This window comes from Gavia stellata, chromosome 22 (genome assembly GCF_030936135.1).
Source record: "Gavia stellata isolate bGavSte3 chromosome 22, bGavSte3.hap2, whole genome shotgun sequence".
Taxonomy (NCBI): domain Eukaryota; kingdom Metazoa; phylum Chordata; class Aves; order Gaviiformes; family Gaviidae; genus Gavia; species Gavia stellata.
Genome location: NC_082615.1, coordinates 6,004,386 through 6,032,103, shown reverse-complemented (window position 1 = coordinate 6,032,103; position 27,718 = coordinate 6,004,386). Strand labels below are relative to the sequence as shown.

Sequence of the window (27,718 nt, the reverse complement as noted above, 5' to 3'; positions counted from 1 at the left end):
AAGATTTCTTCTTCACATCAGCAGGCTAGAAAGTGGTATAGCTTTTACTGGAATGTGTTTGTCGGCCTCATCAAGAGGGAAGACCACAGTTTGGGAATTTATCCTTATATCATCCTGGAGACAAAGCCCTTCACAAGCACCTTGTGCGGCTTTCTCAAGTGTCCCCTCCAGCCAAGGAGCAAGCAGTGAGCCCTCCTTCCCCGTGGAAGAAGGCTACAAACTGCCAAGTGAGCCTGGTTACAACAACAGCCCCACAGTACAGACGCAGCAGCTGCTCAGAGGGTACAGAGTTCACAGGAAGCACCAAAAATGAAAAATCCTATGCTTTTTATTGCAGGTTCAGTGTTACTGTTTTGGAGAGCACAACTGCATTAGAGGCAGATATTGTTCCAACTCCCCTTCCCCACGAGACCGCCACAACTCATCAGCCCCAGGCAACTCCAGAAATTGCGCCTGGTTTTGCAGTGCAGACAAGTGTTGAAGTGAGGACCTAGACCCTCATGTGACTTGCCACTGAAGAACAATGATCCAAGGCTCACAAAATGAAAAGGCCAGCACATTAACCAGCATCCCTTCCCCTGCTAGGAGACACACATGAGCTTGTTCCCAGTGCCCTGACACAAGGATGTGAGCAGCCCTGCGAATGGCTTGCCCTAAGCTGCCCTTTCTGGATGTTTCGCTACCTTAGTTTTGATGGAAGTCCTTGCTATGCTGTGCAAGAGATGAGAGGCCACTCAATCAGCAAGGAGCTGCTCTGCTGATCAGCTCTGCCAGCCGCAAGCCGTCCTCCCCAGCCACCTGAATGAAGCGCTTTCAGGCGAGTCAGTCAGAAACAGAAACCCAAAGGCTGTCTCCTCTTGCTGCCCACACACAGCAATGAGCACTCTATTCCCTTCTCGTAAACTGACAGCTACTTCTTTTTTTTGCTTTTCTTTCCCCCCCTACAGGGCAAGAGATAACACACTATAAAAAAAATTCAAAGGAACTTAAAAATTCAACACCACCTCATTTCTCCATCTCTCTTAATTTAGATGTAATCCTCCCCATTGCCAGTGGCCTCTTCTATTCACCTGTAAAGTGCTGGTCAGGTTGATTTTTTTCTATTAGATCTCATGGCTTAAGACCCTGAAAACCTTCATGCTCCTACAAGAATAAACAGTTGTGTTATGCCTATAATTTATGGTATTGCCTTTTCATGCATATTTCCTTCTCTTGCGGAAGCCAGGACAGGGGCAGCTCCAGGTCTAGTCATCGACAGTAATGTTGCGGAAGAGATAGGCCATGGACTCGCCGTTGTGGATTCGTCGGATGGCTTCAGAGAGAATCAAACTGATATCCACAGTCTTTATCTTGGGGCACTGCAGCTTCTGTACCTCGTGAGGAACTGTGTTGGTTACTACCACCTATGGAGTGCCAGAAAGAAAAGACCATTAGTTGTGCTGCTGATATGCTCACTCTCACTGAACAGCTACCCTAGATTAACTCCACCAGTGCTGCGTACCTGCTGTTTCACCGTTCAGGGGGAGAAATCCTTGTAGGTTAGAAAAAAAGATTAAAATAAATCGTCTCCCCCATGTGACAGTCAATCTGTTGAGGGGACCGGCATAACCAGCACTCTACAACAGCCACCTCCGCACAGGCTGATGGGTCCATTTAGATCGCAGGATCTGACATGTTTGTTACTAAGGGCGAGGTTTGAAATCTTATCCTCTTAATGTACCCAACGGTCTGTCATCAGCTGGGGGAGAGGGACAGGTACAAGGTTTGTACAATAAGAAAGCAGACACATGCACCCAGGTGCAGTAAGGGAAGTGTCCAGGCAGGGATGACTAATATCTGTGCATTAGGGAGAAAACATACACAGAGAAGCAGATCTGATCTGAACAAGTATTAATCACACGCGCATCTGATGAAACCAGTCATTTCAGAGATGAGTTATGTGGCAGGGGAAGAACATCAGTTTGTGGGTTTTGGTGCCTTAAATCAACCCAGCCACCAGAGCCAGCCCTTCCTCCACAGTCCAGAAAGCAGACACACCTCATCGATGGAGGATTCCTCTATGAGACGGGGGGCATCTGCTGACAGAAGCCCATGAGTAGCCATCACAAAAATCTTGTAAGCTCCGCGCTCTTTCAGGATCTCTGCAGCAGCTACAAAGCTTTCCACATCATCAATGATGTCATCCTGAGAAGAAACAGAAATAACATCAAAACTGGAAGTTTACTGTGCCTGCAGGGCAGGAGTGGATCTGCAAGGTACTGCGGCTTTGGCTATGCACACAGCCGAAAAAAATAAACCCCGGCTACTTCAGCTGCTGTTGAAATGCAAGGACAGCCACGTGCATGACTTAAATCTGTGAACACCATTTCCCTCATTTATGGACCCTTTTGCTAGTGTGCAAAACCAGTATTGTGTCTTGGAAACAAATTAGTCTCTGCACGTGCACATGCACAAACAGAGCTTATCTTCAGCAAGGTATTTTTTTTCATGGTGATAGTAGCTGCATGTTGATTACTTACACTGCAGCATGCCACAGCAAGCACGAGAAGCTCAGCAAGTTTTTATGTTTAGTTGGTTGGTTTTTTTTTTTAAACACTTCAGGAGATTTCTCTGCATGTCCTGGATTTGTTGAGTATTTGTACACATCAGACACTTGCAGATTTCAAGGGAGCAAGGAGATTTCAGGGCTTGAAGTGCTGAAGTACGAAGGGTTTTCAACAGAAAGCTGAAATAACCAAAGCCACCAGGAAAATTGGAGAAAACAGTGGTAACAATCATGGTCCCATCCCTACACCAGCAGTCCCTCCTACCCTCTGGGATAAAACAGCTCAAGAAAAGATGCTGGGACGAAGCCACCCCCCCTCCTCCTCTCCATCACATTCATACCACGATGATGGCAATTCTTCCTCCAACATCTCCAACCACAGTTATTGGCGGTTTCTCCTTGGCCATCATCACTAAAGAAGAAGAAAAAAAAGCCCAGGTCATTTAGCCTTGAGTCAAACCGCAACTGCTCCACCACACAAGAGGCACAGCCCTCAACTGCGTCTTATATTGGTGCACAGATACAGACATGTGCTTTACATTATCCTGACACCCACCTAAGTGGGTAACCACTGGTTTAACCATTGTTCTCCTCCTTAAATAAATAGCACTGCTGCATAAAGATGAAACTCTCAGTTTCTGTGGGGACCTCGTACTCACCTCAGAGAGACTAAGCAAATCCAAACACCTAACAGACCCCTGTGCAAGGAGAGCTACAAAGCAGCGCCTAGTTTATGCAAAACGTCAGTGACTTACCCCTTTTTTCAGGGCCTGTTCTGGAGCACAAAGTATCTCATGATTGGGATCAACAAACGGGCTTCTCTGAGCAACACAAAGGGCATATGCTTTACAAGGTGCGATTTCTCACCTGCTGGACTCACTAATTCATCTGAAGGATTTGAGACTTGCACTGCAGCTTGCTGGCTTTCTCTCATATCACCAAACACACAAGGCTCTTTCAGAGGGCGTAAGGACCTTAATAATACCTGCTCAGGCAAAGAAAGCTTAAGGAAGTTTGCAGAAGCAAATTTGCTGTGTTGTGTTTTTTTTGTTTTTTTTTTTTGTTTTTTTTTTTTTTTTTTTTTAAGTGGATTAATGGAAAGAGCAGGACAAAATCCAGTTCAAACTCAATTCTACAAGCTCGGTGCCACCAGCAACTGGAAGCAAAAGGATACATTGATGAGCTGTGCTATCTGACACATGGTGAAGAGATGAACCAGGAAATAAGGTTCCACTCCCTCCTGGCTCTACTTTTGCACTGACATGGCTCATGCAAAAACTACACATGTAACAGGCTTTATCCTTTATCCTGAAAAACTTCCAGCAGCAGTATAAAAAATAACAGAGATATGAACTAGGATGCACTGAGAATGTCTAGATGTAACACAGTCTTCAGACTCGCACCAAACAGTGATCAGCCTCTGATACTGGCCAGGGACTTGCTGACCATAAGCTGAACCTCTCACTTGCCGTAGGGTGCTGGTTTATACAGTGAACACAGTACGAAAACTGCCAGCATGGAAAGGACACAGTAGTGGGCATGCACGTGTCATTAGATGATAACCTGGGCTGATCTAATCACTGAACCAAAGAGGAACCATCCAGCATTTTGCAGCACTTACCTGGCCCACCTGCACACCCCTCACATCCCCCCCCGATTTTATGCTCTCTATGGGGAGTGCATCAAAGTGTCCTACAAAGGCACTTTGTACCCCTCCTCTTCATAAGCTCAGGACCTGCCAGGATTCTGGCCACAGACGCTTCTCAAATGCCAAGGAGTTTTGGACACCCTAGATAGCAAGATTTTTCTCCTTTAAGATAACCTACTTCCATATAATACTTAACACTTGAGCAGCATGAGAACACAAGCCACTGCCCATCAAAAAGCCTGTCTGAACATTGATTTCTGCCCTCCTGGGTCAAAAAAGTCCTACATGAAACTCCCCATCCTGCACAGCAGGCTGATCCAGTACTATTCCCACAACTCATCAGTGCCTGGGAATGCTTAGAGTGCAAGCACAGCTGGGGGAGTGAGTCAGACTGAGGGATGCGATGAGAGCAATTATAAAGACCACAGCTCCAAAGATTCATGTGTAGAGCTTTTCTTCATACACATGACATACCCCACAGACTGGTTTTCCGTAAGCCTACCAAAACTGTATAAAGGGTGTCCAATAGTTCTGTTCTGACCAAACTTACGTTAACTGCAAAACCTAGCAATGAGTAAAGTCCCAGCTACCTTGGACTTCACAGTTAATTGCTCTTTGGAGCACAGATTCCCCAGCCTCCCTTGCATTGTTATTTCTGAGTCTCTTATCAAATGCAAAGTCATGTCTAAATCCTGAAGGGAAAATATTCTTATGAGAAGGAAGAGTTCTTGTAATGGACTATGATTAAGCATCACAAAAAGATAATCAGACCATAAATTTCAATTACAGGCACTACCTACCTGCTTAGAATAGTTATTAGTTTATTATCCAGTTTGGACAGTAACAAAACTCCTTGTGGGAGCTGTGAAATACGAAAGGATTACATCTGGCTGCCATGCCATCCTTCGTGTGCATCCACAGATAAGTACCATTTCTGTTTACAACAGCCAGCCTAGGGAAAACTCTTTTCTAAGCAATGGTGAACAGACCTTAGGGAGCTGAAATTCAGCATTATTCTACTGACAAACACAGGAAGTTTCAGCAAATCAGTATCCTCCCATTCCATAAAGGAAGCAGATACATTCCTTGCTACGCTCAAAGGCTAACACAGCAGCTAGCAACATTAGCAGTGCTTCGCATCTCTTGTCTGCTTTTAAATGCTGTATTTCAAGTTTGCTTTATTTTTGAAGTATGGTAGGCAACATGTCGACCTACCCGGATCCTAAAGAGATGTTCTCCCTTTTTCTTGTTCAATTTTCTCTGCAAAGAAAAGAAAAAAATTGCAAGCCAAAGATCTACCCACAACCACATCAAATCGCAAGAGAAGTTTGATTGTTCCAACGTAATGAGAGCTTATGCAAGGGTTATTGTGGCCAGTTTCTCTTTCTTCAAAATCTTGGGATGTACCAAGATGTGCAAGTCAGAACTGCTACGAGAAGGTGACTTGACAAATGATTCAACTAATAAAGAACATTTTCCTCCCAGACACAAAACCTCTATTTGTATGTAGACAAAAGAGGGCAACAGAAGTAAGCTACAGGTGTACTTCTGCCTGGCGTAACCCCTTGCATTATGTATGAGTTTACGTTAAGAGAGTTGGTTTTTTTTTTCCTGGAGAGTCAGAGAAGATGTTTGCGGTATCTGTAGCTTGGTGGGGGGGGGTGTTTATAAAGAAAAGAGAAAAAAACAAACCAACCACCATTTTTATAAAACAAGAAAATCAAAGAACACTGAGGGGTGGTGGGGAAAGAAGTTCATCAGCCAAACACTTGGACCTGCACTTTTATTCTGATGTGAGTAATATACACCAAAGTACTATGCATTAAAGGTGAGATGATCACTGGCATGAAGAAACAGCATTCCCAGGTGCATAAACCTGTTGCTTTAATTAAGCAGTCAAAAATGGGTTAAGGAATGCTAAAACAAATTCTGTTTGGAGCTGACAGTGTGCATTAAAGCTATAATCACCAAGTAAAATAATGCTGTATTTACAACAGAGTATATGAGCAAAAGGCTGCTCAAGAACAAACTGTTTTGTGAAGAGATTGACCTGGAAGGACAGATAACATCCCCGTGCCCAGCCTAAACAGAGGAAAGAGATGGGGGTAGGGAAGTAGGAACAGCCCTACGGTCACTCCAGTTTTTCACCCAAACTCTCTTCCCTCATGGCAGTTTGCTGGGCTCTGGGTTTGAAGCAGACCATTAGCTATCTGTATAAATACTGAATTTCAAAGCCACTGAAATGCTTTAACAGATGGTGCTCCACTCCTTTTCTCCAGGACCAGGAAACATGCAAAGAGTCCACATGCATTTGCTAAAGCACAGCCCCAAGCCAGCTGCAAGCTTTGAGACACAAAGAGCACACAATCAAAGAGAATAACCTCGCAGTGACATCCTGTCTCAAAGGCTCCGATTTCTGTGTTTTGAGTGACATGAGCTGTTGCTGCTGCTTTAGCACAGCACTATAAGAAGTGCAATTGGAAGCACCTTTGGCATTTTTCTGTTATAGCTCCATATGCCACCAAATCAGAGTATGGCATCAGGCCACACTCTCAGGACAATAAATAAGCAATTACACCGTGTAACACTTGTTAATTAAAGGCACGTGATCTCTACTAGAATAGGGAGAAAAGGTGCATGCCAGGACACAGGAGCCCAGCCAATTTACTAGGAAGCCCATGAAGAACCATATAAACGACAAGTCATCGCTATAGGGCTCTGGGGCTGCTCCCAGATATGGGTTTCGCCTCTCTTCTGGCTGTAACACAACTGCTGGGGTCTGCAGAGTCTAAAGAGAGAGGATAGGATGCTCCACACTGATGTGGTTGTAGCCCAGAGCAGGATGCTCAATGGTTAGTCTCAGCCACCCCCCAGGAGTACCTCCACTTTCTAACTGCCCAGACCCAGGTTTGTGGTAGCTGAGCCAGGCAGACCTGGAGACCAGGTCTGTTTCGACAATCAGAGGTTTTTCTGGCCAGTTTTGGTGTAAGGAAGCATACAGCTCTGGGTGAGCAGCACATGTCCTACCTTTCACAAACAACAATACAGGGACATAACCGAACCCTGCTTCACTCTGCCATCAGACCTTAAAACACTGGGATTGCTGGTGATGGCATACAGGGCAGGAAGAGCTGATCAAGGGTTTTGTTTGATGTGCCACTTGAGATGGGAAGACACTTTTTAAATGACTGAATCGGACAAGAAAGGAGGCGTAGCAGAGAGGTTAAGTACAGACTCACAGCATTGCATCCCTAACCCTAGTGGCATTTTCACCTCTGTCTGGCAGAGCGCAGCTCCATGGCAGAGGCTGCGACACAACCAGGATGCACTAGAAGCTTACACACTGCTTTTAGACAGATATTACCTCGGTATTCTGCACCTCCAGTAACAGATTCCAGCTCACTCAAAACTCGTTCAAAACCAGGTATCTATTATTAAGATTAGAAAACTGTAGAGAAAAGCAACTTTCTGCTGAGAGTTCTGGACAGGCTCACCCCATAATCCACCCCACATCTCACCCCCGACAGAAAGCTACCAAACCACAGCTTGTTTTACAATTACGGCTTAGGCATGTAGGAATGTAAGGTCATTAGTCAAGTGCTGAGTTTCTGCAGGAGATAAAATAAGGAAGTGGTGATACACAGCAAATTAGTTTGTGTTTGGCTAGCTTAGGACTGAAAACAGTTTGCCACTAGCATCATACCTAAACTGGACAAGGGCACATTTCTGTATGAGCTGCTATTTACAGGGCTCTCCAGCAGCACAAGCTCCCATGGCTGAGCTTCCTTGAAGTGACACGGTTGGAAATAAAAATTCAGTCACATCAATGCCCTGGTAGCAGACAAATGTCAGCTGGTGATATTTTGGAGGACAGCATCCTCTTCAGAGTAGGAGGGGAAGGAAAAGGCCAAGAGCAACCATGCAAATTCCTGTTTTATTGGAAGCGCATGAAAAAAATCCCCTTGTCAGAAGGGGGACAATTAAGATGAAGTCCCAAACTTTATTGCCAAACCCCACCTGCCCCCCAAGGCCCAAGAGGAGTTTCACCAGCAACATAAGCATTGTTTAACTGATTGTATTATAGCGAGCAATGACTGGGGTAATGCAAAACGTCTGCAGTCTTACTTGCCTCCCCCTCCGCGACCTGCCCACAAACTGGTTGGATGTTCTCCCTAAACTTCAGAAGACAAGAGGAGACGCTTATCAGTACCCCTAGCCACTGCCAGTATAATTAAGTTTGACTGCATGACGGATAGCTTCTTACCACATACAGCAACATGCATTCTTTCCCACAGTCAGTTCTCAGCCACATTCACTGCACGCATAATTTCTGTTCTACCACCACCTACCTAGAAAGCTAAAATCCTCCTGAAAGTGAGCTGGATTTTGTTTGTACTGTTGTTGCTTGACTGCTGCTGTTGCAGGAGTACAAGCAATCCTAAGAGGATGGCATTTCCCAAAATACAGGTTTCCTCCTTTTTTCTTTGTTCTGTGCTCCCAAAACAGCAGCTTATCAATTGATGGTAAGAGCAAAGGAAGAAGCTCAGCAATGCTCTCGGAGAACCTATTTACCCTAGCCACACAAGCCTCAAAACCCTGTCAAAACAGACACTGGAACATGATCTCCTGGCTCCCAAGATGACGAAATTTTCCAGCAGTAACAATGGCTGCAGCAGGAGGGGAAGACAAAGGCCAGCCCTCCCCTCAACACTGGGTACAGCGGCCTGTCTCAGTGGCTGTTCCCATGTTAGTTACACTTTTGCATTTCTTTTGTTTCATTAGCTCAATGAGTTTTGCTGCCGAGCACTTTAAAAGCACCACCTCTAGCAGAGGTTTGCCAGTCCAACACTGTTGAGTGGGCACAGCCAAAGGGAACAACACTGATTCTCTACATGGCCAGAAAGAGTTAAACAAAACCCCCTGTACCCTCTCCTACAACTCGCTGATATCAACCTTTCCACGAGAAAAATTCCACTGGTCCAACTGCCATTAGGCTGGTTATACCTACCCAGCTAAACCAACAGCAATTTCCCTCCAAACTTTTCTCTCTTTTTTTGCCCAAAGATAAGCAGAGAAGCTTAATCTTACATGGCAGCTCCAGACCAGGATGCACAGTTGCATTTTTGACCATTGGAGGGGAGTGACGTCCATCATCCATGTCCTGCTCTGTACACTGAGCCTCTCCGTGGATCACTGCTAGTCCCAGCCGTAGTCTCTCAGCATAAGACTGAGCCCTGCAGGACAAGCACAGCATGTCAGGAAGATACTGGGATGATGCATCTTCACAGCCCCATGCAGCACACCTCTCCCAGACCCAACAGGGCAAGCAAAGGCTGCACCTCTGTGGCTGCTCCCCAGCAAGAAACTTCACTGGAAGAGACTCTTGATTTCTTGATATCCCACAGCCCACTCTACCCCTTGACTCCACCACAGGGGTCTCCTGGCATTCCTCCCTATGCTAAACCCTTTCTGAGATGGTCAGGCACTGCTGAAGCTCATGCAGCAAGTCTGATCCTAGCCCAGGTGAACCACCTACCTCTGCAGCAGCAGAGACCTCCTGAGTTTACACCCACAGGGCTGGGACTGCAAAATTCAGCTCCCCATCTGCACCGCTACAGATGCCCATCTCATTTCCAGCCACAAAGGACATATGGACCAGATTGCTGATCCATTTGCGACCCTCACATATTTTTCCTCGTGTATTTCCCATCAGCCCAGATCTTTTCCAAGTTACTTTTAACCAGCTAGTAAAGAATCTATTTACCTTTTAGCTGCATCAGGAGATTTGGCTACAATAACTGCGTTTCTGTAATCTGGAATCTAGATGTGATAAAAAGTTATTTCAGTAAAGACCTTCTTGCTAGTAACTGATTTGATACATGGCTGAAGAATCACGCCCACTCCCCTTCCCCAACCCCAAATCTTCATTCTGTGGTAAGAAACTAGAGAGGCAATTGCACTTGTTTTCAACACCAGTATTTGCGTATTTTGCCCCAAATGCAACACAAGTCTAGTACAGGCAATACCGCAGGTCCGACTCTGTGCGACTGCAGCTCTGTGCCTCCTTCCCTGCTGGTGCCCACAAGTTATGGACTGGTCTGCAGTGCCGAGCACAGCTGTCCGAGACACAGGGCACCGTGCACGGCGCGGGGAAGGAAGGGGAAAGTGTAGTGATGGGCCCTGGGGACCAGAAGTGTCAAACTCTGGCTCTCAGCAGCATGCAAAGCACCACTGCCCATGCAGAGCAGGCGTTGGCGTCGTGTTCAAAATGGGCAAAGGTGGGAATGTTCACTGTGTTTAACCTATGCTACATGGACCAGCTGCAGCTACTTCTATCTGCAGCAGAAGGTCTGAACCCAGGGCCTGCTCTCCCCATACGCCTTGTTCTCACCGTGTGGGCATAAATCATCTTTTGCACATGGAAAATAAAACCTCCATGCCCTGCCCCCAGCCCTGCTGTGCTCAGCATTCCTACACTCAGCCCAAGACAAAGTCTATCAATAATTCACAGCAGTCAGACATCCACCGCAGAACAAAGGGCGAGGGGAGGCAAGTTTAACAGGATTTAAATGGTGATTAGATGCAGGAGCATAAATAGCATCTCTGAAATGGCACTAACTCCACAGACATGAAGCTCATCTTCTGCTTATGGTCGAGTTCAACTTCTATCCAGGTACAATCATACAATATAACATTTTCACAGTTCCCTAAGAAAGATGCAACAGGTACTCCCTAAGAAAGAATTCATGAACAGAACGATTGACCTAACCTGACAACGCAACCTCTGCGTAAGCGGAGGCCAAATGCTGCTATCACACTAAGATGAGTTAAGACAAGTCGATATATATAGAACTAGAGTAACCTCACTTCTTCCTGTATATACTGAAGCAAGAAAGGGGATGCTCTCAGGTTGTCTACTGGGAAGCTGAAGAAGCCTTGAATTTCCTTTTGATGAAGGTCCATAGTGATAATGTGTGTTAAACCTAAGGGGAAAAAGAAAACCAAAAAAACAATTCACTGAGATGACTCCCACATGGCTGGAGTTCCTCAAATATCTCCGTTTTCCAGACTATTTTAGTTATTACTCAGACTATCATGCCATGTGATAAAATAAGCATAAACAGCATAATGTAAAAAGTTCCAAAGACATAATGAGAAACAGGCATGCGATAAGTTACAGCACTAGGCTGACACTGTATTTCAGTATGACACTTCTAGGCCACTTCCCCAGATGCGAGTTACAAAGAAATAAAATTAAGCTGAAGAAAATTAATTCCCCCAAAGAGGCTCAAAGGCTCGGCAGCACGTCCCCACATCGAACGGGAGAAGAACGGTAGGACAGACGTCCTCTGGGATGCCCAGCAGCCAGATGCACTGTAGCATCCAAGCCTGCCATGCTGCTGCTCCCTGTGACACTCACCTGCCTTGGCGAGCATCGAAGCCAGCAGCTTGCAGACTATAGAGCCCCTCTTCCTCATTTTGCTCTGTTTGCTGTAGGGGAAGTAAGGGATGACCCCAATGATGTTCCTAGCACAGGAAGTCTTCAGTGCGTACGCCATTATCAGTAGCTCCATGACAGCAGTATTCACATCTCTAGGAGATTTGAAAACCATTCCAAGTATTAGTAGGTATTTTTCCAGTGCAACTCCTTTTCCTTTTATACCCATACCTCTCCTCACCAAACTTCCAAGCAAATAATGCTACATCTTATGCTAATGTATGCAAGACCCAGACTGTAGTTGTATACAGACTGTAGTTGTAAAGCTCCTTCCATCATGCCACAGCACATTACAATCAACTGTTATATGTACAGGGCACAACTCCAGCACTCAAGAGCTGTGGAATGGAATTTGATTTTGTATTCTAACACGACGTGTATGATGATTTCCCTCCATCATCACAACAAAAAAAAGGCATTTTTTCATTTATGTTGGAAGAAATGTCACTTCACACAGTGTATTTTGAAATAAAATAGTCTTTTAAAGAAGCAGCACACATGCAGCCAACACAACTTCATCCACACTGAATTTATTAGGGTATTTTTATTTTTAACAATGTAAGGCAGGTTATTTTTCCTGTCTTAAGAAATACTGCATTTTGGAGCAGTACAAAGTCCAGACACATCACTTTGGTGAAGGTCAGCATCTCCACGCTATCTAGCTTATCTAGAGATGGAAGGAACAATAGTAAATGCTAAACGACTGTTTCTTGAAAGAAAAAACAAAAAAGCAACATAGGCAGAACATATCTGTAGAGCACAGCAAGGAATACATGTAAAACCCCATTTTCAGTTAGCTTCACCACGATGACTGGCGTGGCCCAGCAGGAGTGTCTTCATCTCCATTTTAATTCATTTTGGAAAGGGAAAAAAGAAGCCAAGCCCTTTTAGTTCCTTAAAACCAAGAGACACTGCCTGCATCGTCACAAACTGACTCGAGACCATTTGGGAACTGAAGAACATGTACTTCAGAGAAGACAGAGGGACAGGCAATACTCCTACAATGCAGACACCCTTGCTTGGGGGTTTTCAGCGCGGACAGCCTCAAATGACACACCACTTCCCTAACCTGGTCCCCGGGAGGGCAACGCTGGCAGTGGCTCAGCCATAGAGCCCACGGTGACAGAGCAGGGGCTGACCAGGCCATCTTTCCACTAAGCTGCAGAGGAATAAACAGCACAGAGCAGCTTAAAGCTCTGCAGAGGTTTTTGGACGTTACCCAGACATTGCTCAAGGACCCATTTTCCTCCTGACTACTGGGGACGGCTTCCCCAAGAGCTCAGAGATACTGTTTTCCGAGCCTCTGTCTGTGTGACCCGTGACAAACTTCTAACCATTTCCATTTCTCCATCGCTCCCCCTTCCTTTGGAAATTAACCTCCGTTTGTGCCTCTTCATTTGTGAGCGCTCCGGGTCTCTCTTCTCCTGCTGGCCCCGCCAGCCCTTGCACACAATGTCGTTTACACAGAAGAAAGCTTTGTTAGCTCTGAAGCACCCAGCCAAGAATTACATAAAACATAGCCCCCTGCCACGTAGGACAACGAGCAAACAAAGAACCATTTCTTCCCTTTGGTGTTTTAGCTGTGCCAGTGGGGCCGCGAGAGGAGAAAAAGATGCTACTATCAGTGTTGTACAAAAACAAAGTGGCCAAGTTTAAGCCTATTTAAAGTTCATCCCAGAAATTGAATTATTTTCCATCATTATTTTTCAAATTACTCTTTAAAAAAAATACATATTTACATGGAAAGCAGATAGAGAACAAGACTGCTCCTGGGAGAAAGGGTCACCACTGACTTCAAAAGGCACCAGCAGTCTTGGTGCTGTTGTGGCACACAGGTAGGCATACTGACGGAGAAATGACTGGAGGAGGAGCACCGCTCTCAATATTCAAGCAGGACCCCACGCTGGACTCCGGGAAGCTCCTGCAGACCAGCCAGCACTGGCAGATGCATCTGTCCCTGCAGCAGGGCCCAGGGTGGGTGGGCTGGGGGGGCTCACTGAGGCGAGGAGCACCCTCCTGGATGCGTCACGCTCAGCCAGCTGCCACACCAATCCACTCCTCTGCAAGAGGCACTGACCCCAACCAAAGGCCCAGCTCAGGGTGGGGACTAATTGGGGGAAACACCACCTACGGTGAAACCCCAGCCACAGCATCTCCAAAACGGGTACCCAGGAGAGCATCCCAGTCTCCTTGCTGTCCTGCCCACCTCCTGCCTTGAAGCCAGGCTCACAGTTACTGCTGTAAAGCCTGAGCCAAGACCGCACACGGGGACTGTCAGCTCATTACCAGGACATTTAGAGCCAGCTCAGCTGTCCCCCAAGCCCTACTTACCACCCCTCTCCAGCAGCCTGGAGCCTCCCTCGCTGCTCCCCATCCGTGGAGATCCCTGTTCTCAGGGCTGAGTAAATGGCTTATGTGAAGCTGCCAATCGACTTTGCAACAAGCAGCACCAACACTCAGCACTAAAAGACTCCTTTTGGCTTTAGTGTATCACTAAATCACTAACTGCTTCATTTTTCTACAGACTAAACGTGGCTATTTGGTTTTCCCTCATACGAATGCTAGTCCACACACCAACAGTCTTGGACGATACCTGTCTTTGTAACTTTTTTAGTTCTGCTATATGCTTTTTGGACAGGGAGCTTGTATCAAATATTCAGGTCTTTCTGTTCTCTCTCTGTGCGTTTAAGATGCAGACTGTGAATTCACACTGCAGCATAAAAAGGTTGTTTCCCTCTCTACTCCTTTCCTACTAAGTCGTAATATTTTGTTTGCTTTTCAAACCACTACTGAGTGCGGAAGTCCTATTCTCAGATTATTCAACACAGTTGTTGTTTTTACTCTCCTGAAAAGCTCCCTGAAACCCACTGCAAAACTGAGAAGCCCTTGAACCTGTCCTCAAGCAATGCAGTAAGGCACAGCTGCAACTTAAGAAGATTACCTGGCTGCACAACGGTGGCTCTTTACCTGGAGGGCCTTGAACATTTTGGCTAAAAAGGATCCATTTCTTGGCCCACAACACTGAATTCAGTTTATGGAAAAATAAGGGGATCGACAAGTTAAAAGCAGGGGAGCTTTTCCCCTCCCCAAAACTATTGCTGTCCCTAATGCTATGAGTTATCGCTCTCTGAATACCTTATCTCCTTCATGTTTACACAGCTCTCAGTTACAAGTTATTTCAGAGAACTCTCTCACAAGGGACAACAGAATGGCACTATTCACCCGAAACATAATCCTGCATCAGTGGATTTTCATCTTGTGGAGATTCAGTTGCTCCCTGGGGGAGGAAACACTTGGAGCATCTCTCTGGAGAGAGATGAGCTCTAGGAAAATGTCTCAGCCTGCAAGAGGAACTCCAGAAGTGAGCAAGCTGATCTTGTAGTCCTACTGATTTCTTTAACAACAGGCCAAGCATTACGAAGAGGAAATGAACTTGAATTCTCACTGGGCTCTATTTCTTTGGCAAGCAAGGAAAAATTCTGTTTCAGGGGTATTCTACTACCTGCTTGAGCCCTGGCACTTACTAGTTCTTGTGATCTCCAAGATCTGAGCAGAATTTGGTAACTTGGAAAAAGCTATTAGAGCAGGAATATCCTTGTTTTGCTGATTGTGCAGAAGGCATCCTATCAATACCTCATCTCTGAAAACAGCACCTCCTTTACTCATAGTTGGTCACTTAGCAGTTATCATTTGTACGAAGGCTCCCTTACCACCGTCCCAGTGCGATCTCACTACTCCCTTCCTCAGCCAGTGAGCAGCAGGGTTCCTGGGGTTAGCAGCTGCTTTTCTAGGCCCCTGGTTACTTGCAGCACTTCTTTTTCCTCCTATTCCAAGGCTAGAGCAGCCCAAAATAAAAACCAAACAGGCTCACTTAAGAAAAGACTCAACATCATTAAGAACTATAAGAGTACAGGAGGGAAGCTACAGGCTTCCACCTGCATTTAGTTTCACATCACTACAGTGAAAGGCGAAGAGTAATCCAGCCTGCAATGAAAGCAATAGCCGCTGTTTGTTGCTGGCTCTGCTGCTTGGTAATTGGAAGGCAAAGGAAATTGCACATCCTGAAATGGAAATGTCAGTCAAAAATCACCAAGCAACTGAGCCTGCAAGGACACCAACACACCGACCAGGGATGTTTCACTTGAAGCCATCAGTCATACTTGTTCTTGCCTCAAGTGACACACTTAAGCTATTTGATGGGAAGCGTTTCAGTTTGCTGCGGTGCCAGCAATCCTCTGGGAATTTTAACAGCTTAACACTATGTGGTGTCTTAAATGTAAGTCAAAGCAATGACAACACTGGAAAAGAGACCGGTTATAATGCTGGCTAACAGCGAGCAAACCTATTGAACTATCTGCTGAACCAGAAATTCAGAGCATATCACAGCTGTAAAACTGGGCCACAAGTCCCTTACCTGGGGATTGTCTGTATAATGAAGATATCCTGTCCCCGGACAGACTCTTTTATTTCAACTCTTGTTTCTGAAAAGGATTGAAAACACAATCAGTTTTGTTTCCAAACATCAGATTCACAGTGATAACCCACCATATTTTAGCAGCAACTTTGCCCACTGGTCAGGGTAGACAAGGACTTGCGCCTTTGCCCTTTGTGCACGTACACCCACTACACACAGACAGATGAGCGAAGTGCATTTTCCAAAGGCTGGTCCTGAGAAGTAAAGAGCTTGCATGACATACCAGTGAGTTAGTTATATTCACAATGCAAAATGAGGCTGAATAGCTGTTCTCTTACACTTAGAAGACAATTACCTAACTCTCAATGAGAGATCCTTTTCACTTCTCCATGCTGAGTGCTGAAAGCTGTCAATACCACATTCATTAGTGAACAATGAACCACCCAAAGCAGAACAACCTCTAGTACTCGGTGGCAGGTCTGCTGCATACAGGCTGGACAGCCCAAGGCAACAACAGCAGCACAGAGTTCCGAGGGAGAAGTCCCCAACTTCCCTACCAAGGTCAAGACATTTCAACACTGACACGAGCTGGAAACCCGGGTCTCGGCTGAACACAATTCCTACAGCCCAGACTCAAATGCAAAAGCCAAGCCCCAAAGCAGCTCTGCAAAGCCAAAGCAATGACACCAGGTTTCCCGAGGTGCCTGTCTTAGCCACTCATTTCCCACACAGTCATGAACTAGAGGGCAGGGATAAGTGAAAGGAGAGAAATATCTACCCAGCTACCAAATTCAAAGTCTAATTGCCTGGGCACTGGCAGTAACCTTAAGGGCCTCTGCTGAAAGCAGACTGATTTGCTGTGCAGTGATGAGGAACTACTTCAGACCTTGTAGCAAGCGACCTGATTTAAAACTAACCCCAAAGGGCAGCAAGCTCTCACTAGCGCAACAGCCAACCCAACCATAACCATACGCAGCCATGGCAGCTTACACACCGCATGGCCCGCTCCGGCTGTAAAAAGCAGCAGCGCTATCAAAAACCCTCACACCGAGCCAGTGCCATTTCCATCCCTTCCTCTCGCCTGTATCAGCTCTCTGGTTCTAGTCTCTCTTGCAATAAGGTAACCGAGACCTTGAAACAGTAAATGACTCTTAGCCACTGAACTCTGTTAGCCAATATTCTTGTGTTTCAGCCCAGCATCTGAAAATGGATGCTTGCTACATTTAAAGAGATGAAAGCAAGCTCCAAGAGGCACGCTCCCCAGCACAGTCCTGAATTTGCACTCTTTAAAGCAAGAGGACAGGTCCTTGATAGGGCAGCTGTAAACTGCCTGTGGTAGGGGAAGACTGGAAGAAGGGGATAATTTAAAAGTTTGCAAGGCAGACACTTAGAAAGCAGGCCATTACTTTTAAACCTGGCAGATCTTTTGCTAAGCACAAGACCGTGTAAGATTTTGTAGCAGCTAACACCCAAGGTAGGATTCTCATTCAGACAAGAGTTAGCTGACGGGCAGGCAAATGAGATAATAAGGGAAAACAAGGAACATGTTTAATTGCTTTGTCCAAGGTCAGACATGGAGGTTTAGCACTGCCAGGAACAGCAGTAACATCACAGCTGAATCACTGCACTTACTAGACTGGTTTGACCAATGGAGTTACCCGGTATTTTTAAGATTACCTCAAAACAGTTGCAAATAGTAAAGATTTCTCTTACCTCCATTGGTTTCCTGGTACACCACAGATTTCCCCAGCTCAGCACCGAGACGTCTGGAGAGAAAAAAAGGAAATTAAAAATAGAGGAACCCAGCAGTTCATGATCCAAAGCAGAGACCAGACCAACCACTACACACCAATAAAACACAGCATTGCCTAATAGGGAGCTGAGTGCACCAGCCAGGCGGCAGAACTACGCGTCCTCCCCCTTCCCGGGGGTCTCCTTCCCTCCAAGGTCCCTGGGGAACGCTGCTCTGTGGCAGAGGCTGTGTCTCCTGATGGCAAAAGACATCTTGCTGGCCTATGCAATGCCACCTTAGGCAGATCTGTTGTGGAACTAAACATTAATGATTTACTCAGACTTGTTAACAGCAACTGAGTCACTACTTTTGACTTCCACATCTTTGCCTTCTCCCCCCCCCAACCTTCCTTCTGAAATAACTCAGCTGATTGAAGAGATTTGAACTTCAAAAAAAGTTTTCTGATTTTTTCAAATTACTCCTTCCTCTTCTCAAATGTCAAACCTACAACATTCATCACAACAAAGACTACAGTTGCCCCCTCTTTCTTTTTTTTAAATTACTTTCTTATATAAGAAAGATTCATTTTGAATTGCATTTTAAAAGGCTCCAAAAGGCAGACTATTCCCTCAGGTGACACTTCTGTATTTAACTGTACTGACAAGTAATCCATTAGTAAGTATTTAGAGGCACATGTGCTTTAACCATGAGCCTCAGGCGAGAGACCCCGCACCAGCGAGACGCTTGGGATAGGTGTGCTGCTGCAACTCAGCTGGCTGGAGCACAGGGCAAGTCCCTCCTTCTCTTCTAGGGTCTGCGCAGTGGCCATGCCCACACGCTGGATTTGGACACAGTTTATGCCTGAAAAATACCTTTATTCAACGCATTGATTACAGCGGTAGTTTCCTGTCTGCACATATACTGTATTTACCTGGACACGTGCCAAAATTACGTGAATCGGGACTAACCCTACATAAAGAGCCCACACCATGTTGCTGGCTTTCCCCTGGTCTACCGCCTTCAGAGGTCGGTCCCTCTCCACCTCCTTAACCACAGACTTGGCCTCGTACTTAAATTGTCACAAGGATACGTTTTTTTCAGAAGTCAATGAGTGAGACAGCCCGACACCAGCATGCTGCTGGCCCACCAGCAACTGCTGGATCAGCTATGAGCCCACGAGCTGGAGGTCTCAGCTAGAAGCTGTCCTGGAAAGCGTGCCCGGGACAGCTGCGATAACAGATACTCGAATGCAATGCGATATATTTGCTTAGCTGGCTGCAAAGCTTGTATTTGGCACGCACACGTTCCCGATCGTGTGTCTGGCAGCACGTTTTGCCATGGCTGGGGCTGGTGAGTAAACTCCCACATCAAGAATCATACATGTGAGATTGTAACCAGCCCAGCTTGGGTACCGAGTGGAGCATCACCCGGGGACCACGCAGTGCAGAGCAGGCAAGCCACCCAAACCTCGAATTTGGCTTCTCTCACCAGCCCTGCTGGGTTAAAACTTGCAGCTGCAATACTGAAGGTACTGAGGATGCCTTTGTATCTTCAAAAAAGAACTGGCAGCTGGTCAAGCAAAGCCATGCCCTAGGATGGACACACGGTAAAGGTCAGTTTTGCAGATGGGATCCGTCAAACTCTTACTGCCACCCATTGGGATCCTGCTGTCTTTCTGATGACAGTCAGGCATTTGCCACCACTAAGCTTTGGCCTAATCACTGCCAAGGCATCCAAGTTGAAACAAGCTCAAGAATCACACACACACACGCAAAATAAACCAGCGTGTGGAGGGAAATGTTTAATGACTCACACTTGTTCCTCCACAACTGCACGGCAGGTCTTGCAAGATCCCTTTGGAGGCACGTGCACCCTGACTTCACTGCAGACAGCATGTTCCTACCTCACTACCGGAAAAAACCTCCATCAACAAGACTGTGCAACTGCCCTTAGTCAGCCCTGCAGCTCATGGCAGGAAGGAAAGCTTCAAAAACTGTCCAGCTGGACACATTTCAGCAAAACACCCCTTGGAAGGTGGCACTTTCAACACTAAGAGGTGGCAAACAAACACAGCGGAGGTTTGCGACGCTCTGCGAGGACGTAGCTGGCAAGAAGAAACCAGAGCTCAGGGGTCCTCTATTCAGATCACACAGCAGCAATGCTGTTTCTGTGCTGCTGAAACAAGAAATCAGAAAGGCAAGTTTGCTCCTGGATGGAAACAGGGATACTAAACAGCTCAGCTTGTCAAACCTGGGTGCAGGGATAGCAGCAGAAGAGACAGTAAGCAGCTGCAAACTTAAAGGAATGAGCAGTCATAGATTGCTCTGGTCAGACAATAAATCTCATCTCTGCTCCAACTGCTGACTGCAAGTAAACAAGAGGGGAGGCAATGGGAAGGATATGAGATAAAACTGCCCATAAAAGTCATACATCAACCCCGCCTGCAGCACTCTGCAGTCCCACCAGCTACAGGCATGGCAGATGGATCGACGGGCAGCTCCACCAAAGCAGTTCAGGTATGTTTACCCAAGGGGCACACCTTCCACTAAATCCATTTCTGAGGGCTTTGCATAAGCCCAGACTTCAGCCAGTGCAGGAGTCTGATAAAACCTTGATTTAGCCAAGGCTATTAAAGAGGGGACTGTTTGTGTAGCTCCTGTTGTAAAACACCGAATTTCACAGGACTTGTATCAAAAGGGAGATTTACACAGAAATCAAGGGCAGAGCACGGCCTCAGCCACCACACAGCCTTGGAGTAACCATTTGTAACAGAGTTCAAAAGTAAATTCCCCCCTCCCATCACCTCTCCCTTTTTCCCCTCCATCCCCAGCTCCTTCCTCTCTAAACCCTCCCCCTGCAGAGGTTCCCAATTTCTCTTTGCTTTAGGCAATAGAGGAATTAAACTGACAGCAAGAACTCCGTTTGCATTCGACTTCAGGACTAACAGCATAACTGTATGAGCAGGGGCTATCACAATTACTGGATCACTTGTCTGCAGACATGAGATCTGCACTAGGAAAGAAAAGGCTGCCACTACAGGTAACCCAGCGCACGCACCCCTGCAGAGAGATACAGCTTCTTCTGGCAAAAATAATACTTTAGGTCCTGTAGATAAATCACATCTCTAAGCAAAATGAGCTCCATCAACAAAAGGCCGGCTGTATGGTGCGGTATTTGGCATTTGGGAACTGGGGGCTTTTGCCAATACTGAAATATTTAAGACTGGAGAACGGTCAGGCTGATTTTACAGTATTTGCAGAAATCTCAGTTGTTAACCAGCACCGAGCGGACATCAGAGCAGGAGTTCACTTCTGGAAGCTCCCTTCTCCATCCAAGAGAGACAGAAACTCAGTTTGACATTGTTTTTAAAAGCAGCAGTCTTCAGAACTGGGATCTTTTAAAAGCTATGCACATACAGTCCTGCCAAGCTCAGTGCAGAGGGCTGGGCACAGCGCGATCAAGGTATTGCTAATCCAGGCTGCTCCCAGCTTTTAAAGTTTTTAACTCAGTGTAGGCTTTCCCTGTGTGACCACTCGCTGCTCCTGATGGTGAAAGCCCTGCTCCTCGCTCTGCTCTGCTGTGCTCACAGCAGCTCCGTCACTAAACCGACTCCTCTAGGACCTGATAGCATTTAAGAGAAAAATTCTCTTTATGGCTTTAAAAATCCTACTCAGAGCAACTGGCCAGTAAAAATTTATATTGATCTGGAATATCTCTCTCTGTAAACACTGACCAGGAAAGATGATCTAACTTTCTGCAGTCTCAACACATGCCAAGAGGATACTAAGCTGTGGATATAAGAGCGTTTATAAAATCTGCCTCACATTCACAGCCTAAATGTGAACAGCTCAGAAGACACCTATAGTTTAATGAGGAATTGACACACTGCAGTATTTTAGGAAACACTACGAGATTGTATTAGACTGTACTTTAAAATGCTCCTCTGAAGACCGTCAAAAACCACTGTACCAGGCTCTTGAGACAAAGGACAGTCAGTTAAAAGAGACTTGAAGTTTAATTGAATCAACATTCAAGAGCAAGCGCACTTGCAGTATTTCATGCCATCGAAGCATGTTTTGGTACCGCTGGGAAGGGCTCTCAGCCTGGGCTGGGTTTCCTTCTCCCACTCTGTGACAAGCACCTAAAAGACATTTGTAAAGTTATCTCCGAAGGAAGCTTCCAGACAGCTCGCAGTGGAAACATGCAATTTGAAGAGAAATCTGCATACAGACAAAGCCCTTGACTAGGATATGATTTTATTTTGGCAATATCCTCTTCATTACAAACACTTTCACTGGTCTCAGCTCTGCAAATACCCGACTCTCCCCACACCTACAGACTCCACGAACTGCTCCAGACTCTGGAAGGACCTGGAGCTGACAGCAGAGGATCTGCTCAGTGCTTAACTGTGGCCAAAGCAAGCCACAGGCTGACTTTGAATTGCTTTTCAAACTCGAGCAAATCTTTATTTAAAGATCAGTCAACTGGTCCAGCTAGCACAGTGGCAGCTCTAGGGTGTATTTCCTAATCTTCCACTTCAAGAACAAGCCAGGAAAGGGAAAAGTAACAGCAGCTTCCTGGATACAAGGCAACATCCTTGTTCAAATATCCTTGTAACTATCTGAGCTCTCCTTTACCTCTCTCCATCTACCCTGCACAACTGGATACTTGAAGAAAGTCCCTGCTGCTCATCTGCCACTTGTACCCAGAGCCATCCAGCAGCTGCATCATTTGTTCCAACCATGCCAAAGCCATGCAGCTGAACTACCAGCAAACCCCATGCAGATTTTCCTCTAGTCCTACCAGCCTGCTCCTCGTGAAAGAACCTCCCCTAAACCTGGCGCTGGCCAGCACAGAAAGCTACCACGCAAAGCCAATCTGCTCAGCCACGTTACATGCTCCATCTAAGCTGCACAGAAAATCTCAAAGCCCAACTGCTCCACGGTCACCTTACCCCAGCACCGTCCCCTGCCTGTAACTCTCCAACTACACTACTTTTTAGCTGGTTATTCTTTTCCCTTTCCAAAATCCTTTGATGCACTTTCACCCTGTAATATCTGTTAGCCTGCTGCCACAGTGCTGCATCTTCTGAGGTGGAAAAGAGTTGGTGCCACCTCATCTCCTCCCGCAGCACCACACAAGAGCCCTTTCCAGAAGGCAAGAACAGGGTTTGGAGATGGGGGAGAGCAGCATCACCAGGTTCCTGTGATCTGACTCTCCTGTGCCATCCTCTCACATGCTGGCAAGATGACCTAATGAGGAAGGCTGACATTACTCTTCCTCCATCCCATCAGAAATTCTCCTTCAGCCGAGGGAGGTTGCTGTGAGTCCCCCTAACATACCATCTCTTCCAAAAGCAGGGCTCACCTCCTGCTCATTCACAGAAACCACCACCCTGGTTTTAGCGTTGTGTACCCAGCTCCCTACGACCAGAGATCAGAACACAAGTCTCCATCTTTTCCTCATCACTCCACGTAGTTCAGGCTCACAGCATTGCCTTTATCTTTAGATCACCAGCATTTTCTGTCCTGCAAACCAAATGACGGTCTAGAATACTCACATCCACAGTGTGCAACGAGTTTACGATAGTATCGTGTCCCACATACCGCAGATCTGCAGGAGCGCTGGGGAAGCATTAGCAAGCTTTAATCAGCAATCCCTTCCAACCCAAACACACAAGCAGGGAGTGGAACGTAGTATTTGTACCCTCTGCGCCAAACACTGCAGTCAGAGGGAGATCGAAATGCATCTGTTGGACTCTAGAGATCGGCACTGGTCACAGAAATTATCTTTCTCCCCTGCAAATGCAGCTTGTAATCAGGTGCCAAATGTCCTAATTACAGCAGGAGTTTTCTTTCCATCTGGGAAAGAATTTAAAAAAAAAAACATCACCCCTCTCATTTTGTAAGATACAAGTAAACATATGGTCTTATTTATGTTTCAGTGGTCCTGAATCTAAGGAGCATCTTTATTATTTAAAGTTTCACAAGGTATTTGGTTCTCTTAAGCCAGAACCATCTCCTCTCCCTGGCAGATGCTAAGATAAACAAAAGCCCTGAAAACTCAAAGTGAAAGTTAGACTAACCATTTAGTTACTCATCCTATAACCAGACAAGAATGGATAATAGGAAACTGTAAAGATTGGAAGTGTGCCAGAATGCCACGCTCAGAACCTGAATCGAAAGCAACTCTGGAAGTTTTGCATTAAATGAAGCGAGGAGATTGAACAGCTTTCAGATGTCTGGTTTATGTCACACTGCTCCTCCCCAGGCCTGAGATTTTAAAAAAGAATAAGCCAGGACTCCTCAAGTATTGATTTTAACATCATACCTACAGGCAAAGAGCAACAGAGCCTAAATGGACAAGTGTCTCAAGGGGCCCTACTCCTAATATTGCGTGTTGTTTTAAAGTTCTTTTACTACTTATACTAAAGGTCATAAAAAAACTTTAAAAAGAACGCACAATATTAGAGGACAGACTCACCCTTATAAGACTGCTCCAACTCTATTAAAAGGCGCAACTGACCTCCCCAGCAAAGTACAGGCTGGGATGTGACACAGTGGGAAAGCCAGCAGCCACGCATCTTTTGCAACCTGAAAAAACAAGGGATGTATTACAAACGTGTTCAAACAGCCCCTGAGCTCCTAAGGGAAGTCAGTGCAAAACCACCACATGAGATACTGAAAATACAGACTTTTTACTGTGGGCAAATTTGTACTATTAATGGTTCCAGATTTTGCATCCCCTCCAACAAAACCTCATCCGCATATAATGCTTCACACCTTTCCATTTCAGAGTGGTCACTGCTCCCATTTTACAGACAGTAAAGCTACATATCCTTAAGTCTCAGTTGAAGCAGTAGCTGTGTATCACACTGCTCATACCACCACCGGAGCATCCAACTTCCTCGCTGATGTTAGAGCCAAGGCAAAAAGCCCGCATCACCTCTGTTGAAAGTTTACTTTGTGAAGGACAGCCAGGAAGTCACTGTCTAGATCCTTCTGTCATTCACCCTCAAAGCATCACTGGGAACCCCGCAGACGGTTACACCAGCACGTCATGCAGCCAGCTGTGCGTGCCACGGCCCGGGGAAGGCTGCTCCATGTCTCTTCTCATTACATCTTTAAAAAAAGTGAGTTATTTTTAAGACAAAGAGCAGAGAATAAAGATTGCCCATTTGCTCTTTCAGTCCTGAGAACTTGGAGCTTGTCCCCAGGGGACTTCTGTTATGTTCTGTGTTGATGCAACAGGACAAGCCTTGTAAAACCATGTCCCATCTGTTGCAGCAAAACTTACTTTTTTATATATAGAGACTTTATTTTCAGAGTTGTATCTGTGAAGGGAAATTGATATGGAACTGACCAAATATAGCAAAAAAAAAAAAAAGCTTTCCAGTCCCAAACACAAGGATTTCCCTCTCCACCTCACACTCAAAGAAGTCTATCGTTATTATCCAACACGCATCCCATCAACACCAGCGATCCCAGCCAAACAGCGAAGTCAGCTTCGTGGAGATAATCTGTGCTAAGGACTGAACACACTGTTTATTAAGCTAGCTGGACAAATAGCAAAATGTCCTTGCAGTTTAAGGTGTCAGCACACCCGTATTTAGTAATGTTTCCAATTTAAGCATGCTCTTGGAGACAGAAACAGGCCAGCGGCTGCCTACGGGGTAGCAAGGATGCTATCTGCTGTGGCAGGCAAACAAGCACTAAGCCCCCTCGATTTTGGGAGCAGCTTCCTAGGAACTGTAGCTGAGAAGAAGCAGAAAGGAAACCCAAATCCTGCTTTAGGATGACAGCTCCCCAATACACAGATGCCTGCCTCAGAAAAGCCCCTTTGCCTGGGAGTGCCCCAGTTTGAACCAAACTAATTCAAAACAAAAGATCAAGTGTCAGGATAAACTCAGTGCTCCTCTGTGCAGCAAGAGCCCCATTTTGGAGCCAGCTGTTACACCCCTCCTTCAGCAGGACCCAGCGCATCCATCCCTGCCAAGTCAAGGTCAAACTGCCCAAATCGATGGGCTAAGAAAAAAAAAAAGGGGGGGGGGGACACGACACACTTCTATCCCTAAACTCAACTCTCTTTTTTAGCATGCGCTGCCCACCTCTCCTACCCCACCAAAATGCAGATTCACTACTCCACTTTGGTTAGTGCAATTGCTGGTGTTGTAGCGAGGTCTGCACAGGCAATGATCCCACGCCCCAAGCAGTGAAGCTGTTGAGTACACAAGGTCACCAGCCCGTCCCCACGAAAAGCTGCAGAGAAAGTTTTGAGCATTTCCCAAACCAGTTAAAATGCTTTCTGAGGTTTCTTCAGCCAAGTTTCACCTTCTCCCTCCCCAAAAGTCACAGCCTTTGCTGCAACCTGGCCTTTCCAGCTTTGAAATGGATGTCAGAGACACAAGAGGCAGAAAGCAGCCAGTCCATTTTCGTCGCTGGGTCAAACTGAGTTACCAGGAGGGATGAGCCAGCGCCGAGGAGGAGAAGGGCAGAGCTGCTGAACACTCTCAGAGCAAAACCTCTACAGGAAAGGTGTTTGCAGCAGACACCTCTGGGTTGGGAAGGTGGGAGGACGCCAAGAGCCTCTCCAGCCGCTTTGACGAAAGCCTGCCTGCTCAGAGAGCTCGGGGCGGGGGGAGAAACTTGAAAAAGAGGGAACTTACTCCGTGATCCTCTTCGCCAGCTCGGTGCAGGCTGCCGTGGAGTTGGCCGAGAAGACCCGGTAGCCACTTCTGGCTGCGTTCATCGCCAAAGAGTCATGCAACCCCCGTGGAGCTCGAAAGTGAGAAAAAACAGATTTATAAGGCAACAACAGCTTCCGTGGCATCCTTTTCTTCCTCTCCGCCACGATCACCGCCCCTTAAGGGGTGGGGAGGAGGAGGGGAACCCTTCCGCTCTCTCTGGTCTTGCTGGTCCACTCCTGTGGCAACGTATTAAAAGAGGGGTGGTGAAAAAGATGACTATTAAAATAATATGGAGCAGCAGCAGCTGGGGGGGGGGGGGGGGGGGGGGGGGGGCAGAGCACCCCCCGCAGAGCAACTCCCACCCCCCAGGACCCAGGCCGCGGGTAACGCCAACCCAAACACACCCCAACCCAAACACACCCCAACCCAGAGGCACCTCGTGCACCAGGGGCGGGAAGACCCCCAAAATCGGGGTGTGGGGGTAGCAAGGCAGAGAAGGGTTCCCTTGGCAGGGGAAGGGGGGGGGTGAGCTGAGGGGGGCGCGAGGGGGCTTCCCTGTGAGGCAGCAAGGGTGGAGGGGGGTCCCTGTGGTGGGGTAAGGGGTCCCCGTGGGGGGGGTGCCTACGAGGCCGGGGAGAGGTCCCCTCCCGCGCCCCTCACCCAGCCAAGCGAGTTCCGCCACCCGGCTAGAGCGCCGCTCCCCTCGGCGGCCATCTTATCCGCGGGGAGAGTCCGCCCCCGCTGCCATCTTAGGTGAGGGCACAGCGTCCGCGCTCTCCCCTCGCAGCGGGAGGGTGGTATCAGCTACTGCCCGAACAGCGCCGGTACCTGAGGAGGAGCCGCGAGAACGACCTAAACTCCCCCTCCTCGGGGCGGTGGGGGGGAGTGGTGCACCGACTGCTTCCCGAGGGCGGTTGACAGCGCGGCCGCCTCCCCCTTCTGCCCGGCGGTGCGAAGCGCGGCGTCAATGCGGCGGCTTCACTGCCCGCGCCTAAGATGGCGGCCGCGCCGGCGGCCCGACGGAAGCGCTGCGGCGGCGCTCTAGCCTTGCTCTATGGCAGGCGGGGCTGGAGGCCGCGTCCTCAGTGCGGCCGAGATACGAATGCGGCCGTGTCCCCTCCGTAAGCCACCGCTGCACCTCCTCAGCACCGAGGTGGCAAGTTTTGCCTCCCTTCAGCATGCCTGGTGGCATATA

The 27,718-nt window shown here is 47.0% G+C and overlaps 1 protein-coding gene across 2 annotated transcripts; it reads right to left on the bottom strand.

Moving 5' to 3' along the window:
• Positions 1-310: 310 nt before the first annotated feature.
• PRPSAP1 (phosphoribosyl pyrophosphate synthetase associated protein 1) lies at positions 311-27,363 on the bottom strand. Of its 2 annotated transcripts, XM_059828300.1 has the most exons (11): positions 27,352-27,363; positions 26,503-26,614; positions 17,819-17,871; positions 16,106-16,172; positions 11,614-11,786; positions 11,061-11,176; positions 9,958-10,013; positions 9,282-9,427; positions 2,887-2,957; positions 2,038-2,184; positions 311-1,403 (listed from the first exon to the last, which is right to left on the bottom strand). In XM_059828300.1, the coding sequence occupies exons 2-11, from the start codon at positions 26,583-26,585 to the stop codon at positions 1,245-1,247; spliced, it is 1,071 nt and encodes a 356-aa protein (XP_059684283.1). In that variant the 5' UTR covers positions 26,586-26,614; positions 27,352-27,363; the 3' UTR covers positions 311-1,244. The 2 variants fall into 2 exon arrangements, with proteins under 2 accessions (XP_059684283.1, XP_059684281.1); XM_059828298.1 differs by lacking the exon at positions 27,352-27,363 and having other exon boundaries at positions 26,503-26,666.
• Positions 27,364-27,718: the final 355 nt, after the last annotated feature.

Coding starts and splice junctions, on each gene's coding strand:
- PRPSAP1 (XM_059828298.1), bottom strand. CDS start 26,666: ATGCCACGGAAGCTGTTGTTGCCTTATAAATCTGTTTTTTCTCACTTT. Junction 17,872..26,502: donor CTGGCGAAGAGGATCACGGA/GTAAGTTCCCTC, acceptor TTTTCTCTCCAG/ACGTCTCGGTGCTGAGCTGG. Junction 2,185..2,886: donor GAAGAATTGCCATCATCGTG/GTATGAATGTGA, acceptor GTTTCTTCTCAG/GATGACATCATTGATGATGT.